Source organism: Ornithodoros turicata, chromosome 6 (genome assembly GCF_037126465.1).
Source record: "Ornithodoros turicata isolate Travis chromosome 6, ASM3712646v1, whole genome shotgun sequence".
Lineage (NCBI taxonomy): Eukaryota > Metazoa > Arthropoda > Arachnida > Ixodida > Argasidae > Ornithodoros > Ornithodoros turicata.
Genome location: NC_088206.1, coordinates 46,239,240 through 46,257,484, shown reverse-complemented (window position 1 = coordinate 46,257,484; position 18,245 = coordinate 46,239,240). Strand labels below are relative to the sequence as shown.

Here is an 18,245-nt window from a genome sequence, read left to right as displayed (position 1 = left end):
TTTGCTGGGTGGCTTCCGATGGACTGCCTGATGAATGAGACAGGTCACTATGGTTGCGAAGTGGGGTAGTTGGTATCCATAGAACATATGAGAATATAGGAGTGAGACAGGGTTTCGAGCCGCGTTACATGTCACGTCGTGGCTCTTTTACAGGGGTTGAGGCAAGTCATCCCACGTTATCCCAGATAAACGTAACAGGCAGTTCTTTGCACTAATGTGAACCTGCATAGAAAGTTTCACAGCGAAAAGAGTAATAAAAGGGGAGAAAATGGGCACCACAAATACCGAAACTCAGGTGGCTCAGACATCGCAGCACATGCAGTGAGGCAGTGCACGAGAATTCACATGCTTACGGCTGCCAATAGGAATGGATGCAGCTCGGAGCTCTCTGACGTCGGCGCTTTGTTGATGAATGTGTTTGAGGGCTTGTATCTTGCTAAGTAAGACACGTAGACGAATAATTTTTTTCTTCAGTATTCTGGAGTGGAGTGCAACACGCCTGTGATGTAATGAGCCACATCTATGAAACTGTCCCAAGCCCTTGAACACGGCCTTTCCCATACCCATGAAATCACTTCTGTTACGATTGTTTTCTAGTGCAAATTGCTCATAAGGCCTGAAAGTTATAGTCCTTCGCTATTGCAGCAACCGCTGGCCAAGAGCTTCCCTTTTTATCAGGGCAGGATAATGCGGAGTCTGTTCTACGTTCTGCATAACTGATAACATGTGAATGCCCTCTGAAAATGGGCTTGCACAACTGAAAGTGTGATTCACTTGTAGTTTGCGCAAAAGTCTCTTTGGTTCCCACCATCTCCGGCGTACTAGTTCCAGTTTATCTGCAGGTGTGTGTGTGTGTGTGTGTCGAAAATATTGCCACAAGCTCAATGACAACTGTCCTGCAGCTTATCTGCAGTGCAAATTAAATGTGTGCAATTACATCTGTCGGATCACCTCTGTGCACTCTTGTCTGTACAGTAGCGCATTTGTAGGCAAGTTATGGCCAGTTCTGTGTGTACGCAAGGGTGACACTTGGATTTGGCTTTGCCCCATAAGAATTTTACATATCATTGCATGGAGCTTAATTTGGTCCTGGAGAGCATTTATTACAAATCTGACCGTTAATGCCACAGACCTGCTAATTCATAAAGCGCTTTTAATTTAATTTTGGTTTTGTTGTTTGTCGCTTGCAGCCTGAGCCCATTGTGGATGAGGAGCCCTCGTTCTGCGAGGAGCTTCAGGAAGCAGACTCCCTAGAAGACCTAAGCCGAACCGAGGAATCAGTGAGCACAGTGCGGGAAGTGCTGTCACCACCTGCCCTCTCCCATTGTACCAAAGGTACGTCCTTGTACACCTGTAGTTATTTCTATCCCTGCTTCTTTGTCACTCACTGATAGCTAAACTTTCTAACAGAACAATCTCCTACAAGAAAGGAAATGTTGCTCCTGAAGGAAGTATCTCCTGTTGAGCAGTCTGCTGTGAAAAAGGAGTCTTCTCCACTTCGTTTTCCAGCAGACAGATCCCCCGTGAATATGGAGCCTCCTCCACTTCGTTTTCCAACAGACTGTTCCCCTGTGAAGAGAGAGATCTCCCCACTTGGCTTCCAAACTGAACCATCCCCTGTGAAAAGAGAGCTCCCTCCACTTGGCTTCCTAACTGAGAGATCCCCCGTGAGAAAAGATGGCTCCTTCATTGGCTCCCTAGCGGAGCAATCTCCCATAAGAGGAGAATCCTCCCCTTTGGAAACCGTCTCTCCACCTGCATTGTGCCCAGAGGTGTGCTCCTCTCCCGAGACGTCCCCGCAAGTGACTCCAGGAAGTTCAACTGCATTCACAATCCCCTTTGGTAACGAGGAGGGCAGTCTCCCCAGCCGACGTTTGGGTCTCAAGGATGGCATCAGAAAATTTGCACCACCCAAAGTAGAGCGACCAACAGCATGGTCGAGGCCATCATCTGCAAAGTCTGGGGACTCTCCAGGCAGTGGGAAGGTAAGATAAATCCTTTTTTCTGCCTCACTTGAAAGTACTTTTGTCTCGGCTCGCTCTTTTGGCAGGGTGTAGAAAGAAAAGAGCCAAAGAAAAGATATGGGATAATTTTGTGCTTTATTGGGTAGTTTTTTTCTCTTTCTCTAGATACAGTTGAACCTCTATATAACAAATTTGTAAATGCTGGCTCTTTGTTTCGTTAAATCGAGATATTCGTTAAATGGAACATGCCGAGTGAAACAAAGATGGCCGCCGCACTACCAGCGCTGCACGTACCGCAAAACATCATCTGTCATAAAACAGGTACTAAGGTAAGAACGGCACAAAATATCAAGCTTTATTCATTACATAACACTAGGTAACGCGTAATTTGTGCACAATGTCGCTCTGAGTGTTCATAACCTTCGTAACTTCAGATGGACCTTGACTGCTTTCTCCTGCGCACTCGCGCAACCAAGTTTCTTGGTTAGTTCACTTGCACTCATGACGTCTGGAAAGAACAACAGTACACCGCCATTTAATATAGAAAAGAACGAGAAATGGGTACATGTCATGTAGACGTCTGCGCCGATGGAACCTTGAACGGCAGTGGCATCATCGACATTTTATCACCGACAGCATCAGCGGCGCAAACAAAAACAAGTAATGAAAAGGCACAAAACCTCAATGTACTGTCATCGTCATCAACACAAGCAAATTAGACTTCGCGAGATGTCAGCAATGCATGTTTTCATGTCCGAAAACAGGTGCGAAGAGACTCTCGCGCCGGTTTCCCAACAGCGTCGGCGTACCGAAAATTACCGGTGGCAGCAACGCACATGTCTGCGCGCTCGTGCCTACAGTATGTAGTAACAACCGAAGCGACCAATGAAAACTCGCGTAAGGACAATGGAGAGGGAAGGTTTCTCATCCTTTTCTTCGTGAAGGGGAAAGACACGCGCAGAAGAGCCCAGAGACTTCGTTAAATAGAGATGACAAAACGAACGTATTTCGTTAAATCGAGCGCAAAAATACATTGGAGTCTATGGGGACGCGTTCGTGCAATGGAAATTTTTCGTTAAACCGAGGATTTCGTTAAATCGACGTTCGTTATTGAGAGGTTCAACTGTACTTTACATCCGGCATGCCCAAACTACTTCCAGGTTACATCTTTGTTTTCACATAAAATAATTAAGATTTGTATGCGTTTCTGACAATATTAGTGGAACATACTTAAGAATTAACTTTTTGAAACAATTGTCTCAGAACAAAGAGAAAGCAACCGATAATCTAGACTTGTGCGCCATAAAGTGCGTAGAGCACAAAGTATGCGTTAAGAAAAATTTAAGAAATACTCAGCAAAGGGGCACAGTAGAGGCCTCGAAGCATTTTTATGTACGATGTTACTCTGTGTTCAACACCTTGACATCTACATAGCATACCTGCCAACTCTCCCGGGTTATCCGGGAGACTCCAGATTGTACGGAGTGCCCTCCATTCTCCTGGAAAATTGGGGCCTTGGTCTTTTCTTCTCTCATTTTTCTTTAAAAGCTGCACAGATGAATTCCTGAAGAATTACTGTAAACGTATTTTTATTCGCGATGTACTGATTTTCACGAATTTCGCGACAGCTAAAAAATCGCGAAAAATTGTACTCGTGAACCCAGCTTCACATTGATCCCGCAGAAGGAAACGGACCTGGAATCGCGAAATTAAATACTCGCGAATAACTTCCTAAGTGCGATTCGCAAAAATTAATACATCGCAAATAAAAATACATTTAAACTACACAGCATGTGACACATGGTTCGCGGCATGACCATCCATGGCAGGAGGTCGCGACATATTGCATGTTTCATTGTGTCTGTGTTTCTCATGAAGACGTGCTATCGTCCTGCCATCAGTCCAGTCTCGTACGATAGTTTCGTCTCCTCCAATGGCGCTCTCCAAACAGAAGAAATACCTGCACGCTTTCATCATATGTGCCAAGTGCCTTTTCACGGGTTTTCTGGTTGAGCACAACCAGCCGCTGAGCGTGAGCGATCATGTCTGACCACTGTTCTGGAAGATGTCCCCAAAATGGATATATGGATTGATTCTACGACTTTACCCTTTGGAACAGGCTGTAGCATGCGCTACCTAGCCTAGATTTAGAGTATTATAGTTTGAATAATCATGTGCCTATGCGAGTATTATTCTTCGTAAAATTATTCCTAGCCCACCAATCATTTAGGCATTCTCTCGTATTGCTAAAAAGTTAACTTCGTCTCTGTCATTTCGAAAACCCAGTGTTTCCGATATGGCCACATTCCCCAAAATGTGACAAAGCGAAGCGCCACTGGTGTGGACGGACAAAGACGACAGCCATCATCAGCGAAATGACTGCGGCTGTGCAAAATTCAATGTTGTAGAGGCTGAGACGACATGCCTTCGCAATTGCGGTTGAGGGAAGCATTGGGTGTAGCACGATTCCCCCGTCCCAACTCCCCCATCTCATTTCACCCATGCCGTTTCCCCCGTGTGTCAATTCCCCCGTGTGAGTTTGCGCATAGGCTGCGCTTCAAAAAAGGAAAGGAAGACTTTGCAGGGCGTCAACTGTGAAAATTTGGCGGTTGAGCCTTCGGTATCTAATCAGGTAATGCCATCAATGATCAGGTATACGGGCCCTCTTTGACGGTACTCAGCATTGCATGAGCTCCCTTCCTAGGAATACCTGACAAAACCACCAATCATATGAAGGGAGCAATGTTCCACTAAAGCCTCGGCCTAAGTTCGCCATGGAGATCCTCAAGAGTCACAGAGGAAATGACTTTGCCATACTTAGTCGATATATGTACAGGGGATGACCTCGATATTCCTCGTTTTGAAATCCCCTGATCTCGAAATTCACGTTCTCGAAACAAGGGAAATCAAGGAGAATGCTCGATTGCTTCGTAAGATGATATGCCGTGGTTAAAAACACGCCATCATTATTTAACCACTCAAATTCGTGGGTTTTCGATGTCTGTCGTGAAAGATAAATATCAGCCTTTCAACTACAGTCACACTTTTATCATCAGGGCTGTCAGAAGCAACATAAGTGACTCGTTACATGATCCCTGTACAGAACTAGAAATCCCCGAACACAACGCTTTTAACGCCACGTGACCCATTCTATCAAATGACGCCATATTGATAGTAAGGAACCAGTGACTGATCTCCAGTCCAATCAAACCCTAAACTTCATCAACCATTTTGTCAAAACCCCTTTCATGCACCCTTTGTGTGTGTGCCGTCCTTTCAAACAATAAATGAGTAAATAAAAGATTAAAAGAATGTTTAGCCTCCCAAACAATTCTTCAGTTGCACCTTTTGTGGGTCACTGCACTAAGGCGAGGGAAATGCAACAGGTGCATTGGGGGCGGTGGAGATGAGCCGGTTGTTTTGTGCCGGGGGAATTGGGATGGGGGAGATTAAATTGAGGGAATCGTACACCACCCGAAGCAACAATAGTGCTTCCCAGCCCCACCCGTTAGTGATTGCCCATGACGTAGAGGAATCGCAATGCAGTGGCAATGCTAATTCAAGTGCACAAAATTAATGCGTCCCCCCACCCCCTGCTCAACCGAATTATGTCATCTGTCTCGTATGGCAGATAGCTTGGCAGGTAATATTGATGTGAATCCTTGATCTAGTAAAGTTAAAGGACATATGCCAGTATTTTGCTAAGTTGAAATTTTGCTAGTCTTATCCATTCTTCAAAGTATGATGCCAGTAATTGAGAACTATTCACAATGTGTGAGGCTTTAGGACAATATATATTGAGAGGATTGGGGAAAAGTAGACTGAGAGTGTAGCGGGCCGTGGACAACGACGAAGATGGCCACGCGCCTGGGGCACCTGCCTCAGTTCCACCGGCGCGGCCATGGCGATAGGCCACCGTCATCGCCTCTCCGTGGCATACCATCATCGCCGGTCGGGACTCATGTGGAGGAAGACTATCGTCCTCTACATTTGGTGACCCGGACGATGAAGATCAAGTTCGGAGCAATTAGGCCCTTGACCATCCCAAATTTCTGACAACACCATCGACTAGCACTACCACGGCACGCTCTCCTTGGAAGCCACCGCCATTCCTCATCATGACGACATCACGACCGCTGCTCGCCGATCAACACGCCGACCGCTCCCGTCCCGCTTCTGTCCACGCTACCGATCCGACCGACCCGCACCGACCGACCGCCCGACAGACCCGCAACGACCCGACCGCTCACTGATCATCGCATCCGCCCACCGACCATCGATTCAAGGCTTCCAGGGACCGCTATCCACGGCCCCCGGCACACTCACCACCCTCTTCTTCATTTCTGCATCTCAACTCTCACTCGCTGCCGGCCGCGACACCTGAGCAACGTGCTCGCCTGCCGGTTTCGGCAGTCGCGGCAGCCGACGCCACGGCACACATCAGCCGGCGTCTCGGCAATCCTCACGGCTACGCAGCCTCACTTCCTGGGACCCTACGAGCTCTCGCTCCCGTGCCGGTTGCGGCACCCCAGGCCACGACTCCAACGCCAGACCACGCCTTCGACGACGTCAACGCTCATCTCTGGCAAACCTCATCTCGGCCGCTCCCGCCCCACTCATCGACCTCTGCCTGCAACGTGTGCTGTGCCGCCCGTGGACATGTCCAGCAGTGCGCGTCATCCACGGTCACTCTTGCTCTTTCCCTCCGGTACAGACGTGATTCTTCTATCTTTCTTATCGCCGCTCCGCGTCTGAGGGGGGAGCACTGTAGCGGGCCGTGGACAACGACGAAGATGGCCGCGCGCCTGGGGCACCTGCCTCAGTTCCACCGGCGCGGCCATGGCGATAGGCCACCGTCATCGCCTCTCCGTGGCATACCATCATTGCCGGTCGGGACTCATGTGGAGGAAGACTATCGTCCTCTACAAGAGCAAGAACCACACTTCAGTGTTAAGCTACCGTGGCACATAGATGGGCATATCTTTTCACCAGGTGCTTCGATACTGGTGTGTATGCTGAGACAACTAACTACATAAAATATGAGAGGGCTGCAGGAGGCGCTTCTCAATAGAAATTACCTAGTGAGCCTAGCAAGTGGAGCCATGAATCGATTGTGTTTAACTACTGCAGAACATCATACGATGTTTCTGTCCACTGGTATCTTGATTTACTTCGGGTTGTCCTCCCCTATGCCGATTCTTCATCCTACTGTCATTTACGCTTCAGTTGTACTGACTGCATGCTTCCTGAAAGTCTGTTAAGCCATGACAGTGCTGGCTCTTGAAACTCAGGCATAAGCTCTGATTGGCAACACAAACTGAGTAAATGATTCATTTCTTCCCTTCATCTTGTGTCCCCTGCTGGAATTGCAGGGCTGCACATTTTGCATTGCTCCTGTGCCATCCTACATGTTGCCAGTACCTTACATTATGCACCGTGTGCATAAAAACCTCTATGTTACCTTTTATCGTTTAAGAACTGCATCACGCCCCTGGGTCCTGAAACCAGCAATGGAAAGAGGCGGCTTGAGGCTAGGAAAGAAGCTGGTGAGTTTTCTTGGACTGTATATATATATATATTTTTTTTTTTTTTTTCAGGTACTGTAAGTTTCCAATGAAGGCAGCTTATCATTGTGCTTGGGGTTGGTCTCTGTTCGTGGACATATTGCGCTAACGTTGACGTACACCCAAAATGAGGTCAAACAACTGCACATCAGTCTCCTTAGTCAATATAGCCCCTTATCAGTAATGTAGCCCTTGAGCACCAACTTGTGTGTGTGTCATGTCTAAAGCCCCCTGTTTTCTGCTCAGGCAAATACAAAATTCCGCTGCACCGACTCATAAATTCCGTGATTTTCCGTGGCAAGGGGTGAACAGCTGCCTGAAATGGGACTTTATTTTATTGGAACAAAAAATGTTTTATCAGATGAAAGATTCAAACCACTGTCGTGGCTCAGCATTACATGATATTTTGTGTTCTCCTCTGGCAGAGAATGCCGTCTGTCGCCTACAATCATTTTATACCTGCTGAAATATCTTTCAACATCTACAGAGTTTATAGGGTTTGACAAATACTTGATCGCAATAGACACAAAATTCGGAGCAAGCACCTCATTCTGTTCCAAAACAAAATTATGTCGAAAGCTTGAGGAGGTGGGCTGATCTGCTTAGACACTGGTGGAACCGAGTCATGGTCCGCAGACTTTCAGGTCCTTGGCTGTCTGCATTAGTAATTCCACCAGGAGGTTTGAACCTTCTGTTTCTATGGCTGGAGTGTTCTTGAATTCGGTGAGTTCATGTGACGGAGACTTGACCTGTAGAGGATCCAAGGCCCTCATGCTTTTGAAGAACTGCCAGCTCTCACTGTATTCAAGGATCCCTTGTGCTTTCTGAGCTGCCTGCTTCATGCCTTTTTTTAGCTTTTCTCCCATGTGGATAGCTTCTTCCTCTTCTTACTCCTTCCTCCATCATTAGGGCAACATAATTCTCCAGCGATGCGGCTTTCAGATAGCCCCACAATGCAAACATGGCATTGAACACCTTGTGGGGAGCAACTTGCTGAACCTCAGCCGCCCTCTGTAGTCTTGCAACCTTTTTGCTGAATACCACTATGCAAAGGGTAGAATACTTGAGCTCTTGCTGAGATGAGTACAAGAGCACACTTGACTCTTTGAATTCCTATTGAATTTTTGAATTGAGTGGAGCTTGCAATCATTTCATACCCGACAATCCGAGGGTCTGGATCCGCCCCTGTCCGACAGGGAATAACCGAGAAAAGACCACGCATCGTCAAGGTTCATGCATCAGTCCTAGCATGCGCAACGTAGATGGCTGGCGCCATAGACAGATTGCCCACGAAAGTTCACGAAGCACTGATTGTGCTTGACCTTGATGTCGGCAGCGTGTTACCGTCGTTATCAACCAAGAAGAGCGGCAATATGTATTAGAAACATGTGGCACAGGATACACGGGCTGTCCGTGCAAAATGAAAGTACTTAGATCGGGTCACGCGCGCAGCACTGTTGTCAACATAAGTTCTGTCAGTTCTTCGGGGCCACCTGTACCTTGGAGCAGTTGGGAGCGTGAGCAGTACGCACGTTTATCTGATTGTCTTGTGCATGAGCGCGCAATACTGCTCCTAAGACATTGCACGTCGTAGTAATCGTCCACATCGCGCCAATTGCGTCCTTCGACCCGATCAGATTGCTGCAAAGTTCTGTGCAAAACCAACAATCCCACTAAATTTCAAGCAAAATAAGGGATTCCGCGAAATTCCGTGCCAAATGAATGATTCCGCAATGAATTCCGGATTCCACGAGATTTCATGGAACTGCGGAAAACCGGGGGCCTTACTCACGTCTCTCTTTTCCGAACTCCTCAGTACCCACCCCTACTGTCCGGATAGCAAATTTCCGGATAAGCAAATCAGCGATGCGTTTCTGGTCATGCAGACTAGATACCAAGTTTCCCAGTTAACTGAGACATCATTGTATTGTATAACTGAGGGATCATTGTATTACATTAGTGTTAAGTACAGTAAAACCTGCGAATAATGATATCTCGTATAACGATATCCCTCGTAAGACGATGGTTTACGAGTTTGCTGTCAAAATATACATTGTTTCTATGGGGAAACGACCCACGTACAGAGATGGAGACCGCGGCTCCAAGTACTCGTATAACCATGTTGGACGCTGTCCCGAGCTCGTGTCCCATTGTCCGAATGCCTCAATACCCACCCCTACTGTCCAGATAGCAAATTTCCGGATGAGCTAATCAGCTGTCCGCTCCTGGTCACGTTTTCCGGTTAACTGAGACAGGACTGTATTATGTTAGTGTGAAGTAGTCACAGAACTAATGACAAAGGACAATTGACTGTAGCCCTTGAGCACCAGCTTGTGCGTGCATCATGTCTCTTGTCCGAATGTCTCAATACCTACCGCTACTGTCCAGATAGCAAATTTCCGGATCAGCTAATCAGCTATCCGCTCCTGGTCACGTTTTCCGGTTAACTGAGACAGGACTGTATTATGTTAGTGTGAAGTAGTCACAGAACTAATGACAAAGGACAATTGACTGTAGCCCTTGAGCACCAGCTTGTGCGTGCATCACGTCTCTTGTCCGAATGCCTCAATACCTACCGCTACTGTCCAGATGGCAAATTTCCGGATGAGCTAATCAGCTGTCCGCTCCTGGTCACGTTTTCCGGTTAACTGAGATAGGACTGTATTATGTTACTGTGAAGTAGTCACAGAACTAATGACAAAGGACAATTGACTGTAGCCCTTGAGCACCAGCTTGTGCGTGCATCATGTCTCTTGTCCGAATGCCTCAATACCTACCGCTACTGTCCAGATAGCAAATTTCCGGATGAGCTAATCAGCTATCTGTTGGTCATATTTTATTGCAATGTGTCGTTGCCAGGGGGCAGCACTTGCCGTTTTCAGACGATATGGTTGCCGGTTTCAGCCCGGTATGGTTGCCCGGTGGGACGATGACGGTTTCAGACGATGCCGCTCTCAGACGATAGCGCTCTCGGGATACCGAAACTGACTTCGGAAAACTATCACGCTTGGGCGATTAGAGCAAACGTAGCGCTGGTGCAGAAGAGCTGTTGGGAGGCAGTGGACCCCGGCTACATAGACGCTGAGATGACTACTGACGAAAGGAGGACCAACAACAAGGCCCTCACATTCCTCTTCCTCGTGGTTGAGGACAGTTACTTGGACGATATCGGTGCCTGTACCTCCGCCAAAGCCGCATGGGATATTCTGCGGGAGATCCATACGAAGTATGGTCTGCTACATATCCTGCAACTTCTACGGGACTTCGTCAACGTGAGGAAGAAGCGCGAAGAACCGATGAAGGAGTATTTGAGCAGGCTAATGGGTTTGCACAGAAAACTCTCCAATGGAGGCTACGCATTTACGGACAAAGAAGTTGCCTTAGTGATGCTAATGGGTTTGCCAGAAGCTTACGAACCACTCATTCTCAAACTCGAGCAAGACGAAGCCACGCTCACAACTAAAGAGGTCAAGGCAAGGCTACTCGTCGAGGAAAAGAGAAAACAGAGGCGCGACGAAGAGCACGTTTCAGAGACGGACGATGAATGCGAAAGCTCTTGTGTCGAAAAGCAAGTTCAGACCCAGGTACGGAAAGACTAAGTACGACTCCAAGACTGAGAGACCTTCTGAGCATACGCCCGGAGGACGCCGCGATGAGGCAAAACGTCATGTGAGATGCTTCGCGTGTGGAAGATTTGGGCATATCGCCAGGACTGTGAAGAAGGTGACCGTGATGACCGTAGAATCCAGTCTCAAGAAAATTTCAACGCATCACGGGCGAAGAAGGCATCCCACAGGGCGCTATCCGCGAAGAAATCAGGCATGAAGGAAAGTTATATCTGGTACTTAGACAGCGGAGCCACAGACCACATGACATCGGACAGGACGAAGCTCACAGGATTCCAGGAATGCTCATCAGTAGTAGAAGCCGCCAACAAAGAGGCGATGGAAATTCTAGGCAAGGGTGAGGCGACCTTCAAGCTCCCAAAGGAATGTGGTGGAACAGTGGTCACACTGAAGAATGTGCTGTATATACCGGATCTGGACGGTAACCTCCTATCCGTCGGAAGGATGGAAGAACGTGGATATAAGGTCACATTCAATCAGGGAAGCTGTGAGGTGAGAGACCAGAACAATGAACTCATTGCATCCGCATCGCGGAAGGGAAGGTTATACAGAGTAGAGGAAGAGAGGCCTGTGCTGAAGCTAGCCAAAGCGGCGGACTACGCACTATGGCACCGTCGACTAGGACACCTTCACCAAGAAGCCGTGCAAGAACTTTGCGGAGAAGTTCTGCATAGAGACGAAATATGCTCCACGTGCGTGCAGGGAAAGCAGCGAAGAAAGAGCTTCATATCCAGTAGCGGTTCTTCGTCTCGTACTGGAGTACCATTGGAGCTCATTCATTCGGACGTCGTGGGGAACATCACTCCAACGTCCAAAGGAGGGTCTAACTACTTCGTGACGTTTATCGACGATTTTTCGAGGTACGCAGTCGTATATCCGATGAAGAGCAAAAATGAGGTGTTGGAGAAGTTCGACGAGTACCGACGAATGGTAGAAAATCTCCACGGAACCACCATCAAAGTCCTTCGCAGTGACAACGGTGGAGAGTATACGGGGAAGCAATTCTGCCAATACCTGGTGAAACACGGCATTCGACGACAGCTCACCGTGCCTGGAACACCACAGCAGAACGGAGTGGCCGAAAGGTTTAATCAGACGATCTTGGACATGACTCGATGCCTGCTGATCGAATCAGGCCTCACCAAAACACTATGGGCGGATGCTGTTGTCACGGCAACATACCTACGCAACAAGTGTCCATCAAAGGCTGTAGGGGGTCTTGTGCCAGAAGTGTTGTGGCTGGGAAAGGAGGTCAACATCGATCACCTGAGGGTATTCGGATGTAAGGCCTGGAGCGCACAGAGTCGGCGACAGCAGAGAGCAAAGCTGGACCCAAGGGCAATTGAGTGCATTTTCCTCGGCTACCCGGAGGGCGTCAAGGGGTACAAGCTTTGGGACCGGAAACGCGACAAATTCTTTGTGAGCCGTGATGTTGTCTTCGACGAGAACTGTTTCCCGTACGGTGGTAGACCATGTGGAGAAGAATTTCCGGCACCAGACGACAATGAAGAGGCGCCCACCATGGTCGATGGCACGGAGATCCTCAGCAATCTGCATGACGAACTGCAAGAGATCCCAGAGGCGCCATTTACATTTGAAGCACAAGACGAGGGGGAGACGAATGAGGCAATAACTCCCGTGCTGCAACAAGACGAGCCGTCAACCTCAGGAGTACCAGGAGTACCCGAAGAGCGAGAACAACCCAATGATCTTCAGATGCCGAGGCGCTCCGAGACACTAGCGTCGAAGCCACGCCCAAACTATTGTTGCGTTGTAAAGCGAAGCGACTCCATCCCCGATCCAACTACCGTTGAGGAAGCACTGTCTATGCCAGATAGTTCGGAGTGGCGGACAGCAATTGAGGAAGAGCTGGGCAATCTAAAACGCAATGGGACCTGGGAGGTTGTACCAAGACCAAGCGACAGACGAGTCGTAAAATGTAAATGGATATTTCGTAAGAAATATGACAAGAATGGCGACTTGGAGAGGCATAAGGCGCGACTTGTTGCCTGCAGCTATTCCCAAGTAGCATCATGACAAAGGCTCTAACTGGCAAGAAAACTCATCATCATTGTGAACGTCTTGGACTACATGAACTCTTGCGTGTGGGCTGAAGGTAGCGACGACTCATTGAGGGGGAGTGTTGTCATATTTTTGTGTTGTCATATGTTTGTGTTTGTCATATAGTGTTGTCATTGTCATATTTTATTGCAATGTGTCGTTGCCAGGGGGCAGCACTTGCCGTTTTAGTTTTGTGCTCGCGGATCTCGAGACATGCCATCTTGTTTTTCTATTCTCGGCTCACTTTCGTTCTTGGCCTGTCTCATTAAACGAGCCTGATCCCCTCAACTCCGGGTCTGCGTCCCTGTTTGCTTCTACCGTCTTACGGCTCCTGCACAACACTATCCGCTCCTGAACACGGTTTTCGGTTAACTGAGACAGGACTGTATTATGTTAGTGTGAAGTAGTCACAGAACTAATGACAAAGGACAATTGACTGTAGCCCTTGAGCACCAGCTTGTGTGTGCATCATGTCTCTTGTCCGAATGCCTCAATACCTACCGCTACTGTCCAGATAGCAAATTTCCGGATGAGCTAATCAGCTATCCGCTCCTGGTCACGTTTTCCGGTTAACTGAGACAGGACTGTATTATGTTAGTGTGAAGTAGCCACAGAACTAATGACAAAGGACAATTGACTGTAGCCCTTGAGCACCAGCTTGTGCGTGCATCATGTCTCTTGTCCGAATGCCTCAATACCTACCGCTACTGTCCAGATGGCAAATTTCCGGATGAGCTAATCAGCTGTCCGCTCCTGGTCACGTTTTCCGGTTAACTGAGACAGGACTGTATTATGTTACTGTGAAGTAGTCACAGAACTAATGACAAAGGACAATTGACTGTAGCCCTTGAGCACCAGCTTGTGCGTGCATCACGTCTCTTGTCCGAATGCCTCAATACCTGCCGCTACTGTCCAGATAACAAATTTCCGGATGAGCTAATCAGCTATCCGCTCCTGGTCACGTTTTCCGGTTAACTGAGACAGGACTGTATTATGTTACTGTGAAGTAGTCACAGAACTAATGACAAAGGACAATTGACTGTAGCCCTTGAGCACCAGCTTGTGTGTGCATCATGTCTCTTGTCCGAATGCCTCAATACCTGCCGCTACTGTCCAGATAGCAAATTTCCGGATGAGCTAATCAGCTGTCCGCTCCTGGTCACATTTTCCGGTTAACTGAGACAGGACTGTATTATGTTAGTGTGAAGTAGTCACAGAACTAATGACAAAGGACAATTGACTGTAGCTCTTGAGCACCAGCTTGTGCATGCATCATGTCTCTTGTCCGAGTGCCTCAATACCTACCGCTACTGTCCAGATAGCAAATTTCCGTATAAGCTAATCAGCTGTCCGCTCCTGGTCACGTTTTCCGGTAACTGAGGCAAGACTATTACGTTAGTGTGAAGTAGTCACAGAATTAACGACAAAGGGAATGAAACAAAGAAACCAACCATTGTTTTGTCTGTTTCCAATATAATCTTTGCAGATGTTGATAACAAGCTTCTACTGCTATACTGTACTTGTTAACAAGAATTCTCATCTCAAGAATTGTATGGCTCACGCATGCTAATTTCCTCCAGGTGCAGAAGCAAGCAGGAAATTTCTCAACCAAGTTCCTGTTTGCAACAATAACCTTTGACACACAATTTGCTAAATATGACAGGGAATGACTGACTTTCCAGGACACATTTTGATTGTGTTAACTGCATTATGCATTTCAGCTGCATCTTTTTCAAATTCAGTATACAAGGTCATGTTTCTAATCGTGTACTTTTGCTCAAACATGTTTTTTTTAGCCTTTGTTAGGCCAGACAACAGGTAACAAGCATACGTATGCATAGCTTAAATTAGGCTGGTATGGGAGAGTTTATATGACTGTCTCATAGGGTGCATACAGGCACTGCACCTATGTGTGTCAGATGTTGTATAATTTGTTTTCTTTATATTGGTCAGTATTTGCGAATGTCCACATGACGAACATTGATTTAACGAAATCTTCTATGTAACGTATTATTCTGTTGCACGTACATTTACCCATAGACGCCAATGCATTTCTGCACTGTGTTTAGCGAAGTGTTTTCATTAGACACGTTCTATTTAACGAAGCCCGTAGGCAGAAAACATCCGAAATGCTTTCTTAGAGCCATCGCACGTGCCTCTCCCTGTGTGCGGCGGAGAGGATGAGCCCTGCCCACGGGGGAGGGAAGGAGTAACGTCGACGTGACAGTGCGTTCTTATTGGTTATTGACGTTGTCACATCAAAGGACGTAAATACCGAATCGGGCATTCATCACTTTTGCCACGTGCTTTTGCTGTGGTAACTGTGCAATCGCTCCCCTGTTTTCCAGTGGTGCTTTGTGATTAGTACGGTCCAAAAAGCTAAGGTTTTGTCAGTTGATGAGGAGCTTGCAATAATCGATGTCATGTCAATGACCGAAACGAAAATGACGTTCCTATCCGCGACTTACGAACAATCTGTGCTCGTCACGTTGGAAAGTACGGTTCACGTAAAACTTACTTTTTCGTATGCTCTTGAATGGCAAGTATGGCAATGACGTTTGTATTCGTTGAAAATTGTGCAACATTCGATAATAAGCGTGTGTTCCGTGTTTTTACGCCAGCCTTATGACAGGGTAGAATAGCATGAGGCGCGTGGGTCGGCACACGGGCCATTTTTTCTGAACATATTCGGTTTAACGAATTATTCTATTTAACGAATTAAAGTGCGATCATTTTCAATTTCATTATATGGAGGTTCAACTGGAAGCTGTATGCTGCACCGATGCTAAACATTACAAACGTGGTCTTTCTAAGGAAGTCTTCAAGAAGTCTTTCTATTTTTTTTTTTACAGATCACGTCTTGGACCTTAAAACCGCATTACACCCTACCAGCAACACAGCTAGCAAACCAGCAGCAAGACCCACAAGCCTCGATGATAGACTGACTGATTCTGCAACATACCTCATACAGCGTATGCTCAGTGACAGCCCTTTCTCTGGCAAGAAACCTCCACAGGCTCCCCCACGTTGTCACAAAAGCCCCATCAGTCCACAAGTCCCTCAGTTGCCTTCCCCTGGTGATGATCGAAGTGAAACAGGGACATACACTGTGGGGCTTGAAAAGGCAGATCCAGCCGTGGAAGAAGCACGGAGAAAGATAGATGAGGTGTTCGGAGTCGCACAACGGACGTTGCCATCAAAGATTCAAACAGTTGGTGTAGTTTTTGTTTGCTCATCATTATGTAGGGATCAGGATCTGTTTCTTTTGTCTCTCTCTCTTTCTCCCTCTCTTATATTTATGGCTTATCCCTATATTCCTGAGGTATTAATATCAAGGTTTTCATGCAGTGTTCTGAAGTTGTTTGCAGTAAGCGTCAATTTAATAACTCTACATTCAACAACATTTTTGCACTATACTGGCTAGGCTGTCATAGGAACATGTATATTAGTGGCCTTCAAACAGGGGTTTTCCTGCTCATGCAGTGTTTCATCTACGTTTAGTAATTTAATTTCATTTCATTTTTATTAGTTTTACAGTAGAATCTCATTAATTCGAAATCGCTTAATTCGAACCTCCAGATAATTGGAACTCTCGTGCTGGGCCCCATCCGAGACACATGTACTTCAATGGGGAGAAACTCCCGGTAATTCGGACGGACGAGCGTATATTGACTAGAGTAGCCTGATTCTTGATTGACTAGATTGACTGACCTGATTGATTGACTAGAGGAGCCTCTGTTTTTGTGTGTCTTCTTGTGTCGTTGTCCCTGTTTTGACTGCTCCTTGTTCTCTGAGACTCTGAGCGTGTATACCGCCTAATTCGAACCACCGGCGCTCCCACGTTGGATCGGAACGGGTCACAGTGCCCCATATCTCGCTGGTTATTTACCTTCTGTACGGTTCCCGCCCTCTTTCTGCATTTTGCGCTGTTCGAGGATTGTTTCACCTCTTTACGACAGCAACCCTTCGTCCCTCTCCTCTTTCTCTCTCTTCCTCTTTACTCCGTGAAGGGTGGAGAAGGTGCGTTCGTGTGCCATCACTCGCTTTTATGACTTCGTGACTGTGAATATCGTTCTACAGCCCATTCACTGTCATTGTTTATTTCCCTAACTGGCACCATGTCAGCGGAGATGATGGCGTGGAGTCGCGCCAGAGATGCGCCAGTCGAACTGGACCAGAGGACCGTGCGGAGTGTAGCGATGAGCATTCGGACGACCAAGCCGCGAAGCAGTGCCTTTACCAAGTGCATCTGATGTAGCATTGGTGCTGGATATGACAGTGCGTTATTTTTCTTCAGAGGAAAATGTGGACGCCATGCTTGAACTTGTGTCCAAATCGAAAGCGATGCTAACACTCCCGCTCCAGGAAACACTTGCAAGAGCAAATTACTGATTGCTTTCAGCCCTAACTTGCTGCGTATTTTCTGTACGTTAATTATTGCGCACATATAAGTCCTGTACTTGCTTCAAAGTCTTAACGGCTGCAACGCTCTGGCAGTTTTCTCCACCGTAACATCAGTTAGGCATCGGGAACGTAGCAAGAGTAGTGGCGGAGTTCGACAACAGCAACGCTTTGAATTACGCCAATATAAATGCGTCTTAGAGTGACACCAGTACTGTGAATGTACAACTCAACTCGAAGTGCGTCACAACGCGTCTGCACGCACTCCCTGCACCCAAGCTCCTTTCCTGGAGAGCATCTCTTGTTAGTTCGAACTCCGCTTTATTCGAACAAATATCCCTGCCCTCTCGAGTTCAAATTAATGAGAGTCCACTGTAGTATTAAATGCATCACATCAGCGGGCTCGATAATGGTCCTGCATTTTCGAGCTTGATTTGGTCCTGGGTGCGCATTCAGCCGCTTAATTTTTCTTTACTCCTTGTACCAGTCGGAAGCAAACGTAACATTAACATCACACACCACCTGTTCCCAATGCAGAAGTGGTGACAGGGACTGAAGTGAACGTGTCACATGATACCACCCCGATGTCAGTTATACAGTCGACGATCGATTTTTTGGACTTCCAGGAG

At 47.2% G+C, this 18,245-nt stretch overlaps 1 protein-coding gene across 4 annotated transcripts in view; it reads left to right on the top strand.

Annotated features, from left to right (window-relative positions):
- The window catches only part of LOC135396611 (centrosomal protein of 170 kDa protein B-like), a 71,889-nt gene that overhangs the window by 10,053 nt on the left and 43,591 nt on the right, over positions 1–18,245 (top strand). For all 4 annotated transcript variants that reach the window (XM_064627661.1, XM_064627662.1, XM_064627663.1 and 1 more), the window contains exons 6-9: positions 1,191–1,335; positions 1,411–1,985; positions 7,441–7,510; positions 16,068–16,426. In XM_064627661.1, the coding sequence (XP_064483731.1) occupies positions 1,191–1,335; positions 1,411–1,985; positions 7,441–7,510; positions 16,068–16,426 (1,149 nt within the window). The remainder of the gene's footprint in view (positions 1–1,190; positions 1,336–1,410; positions 1,986–7,440; positions 7,511–16,067; positions 16,427–18,245) is intronic.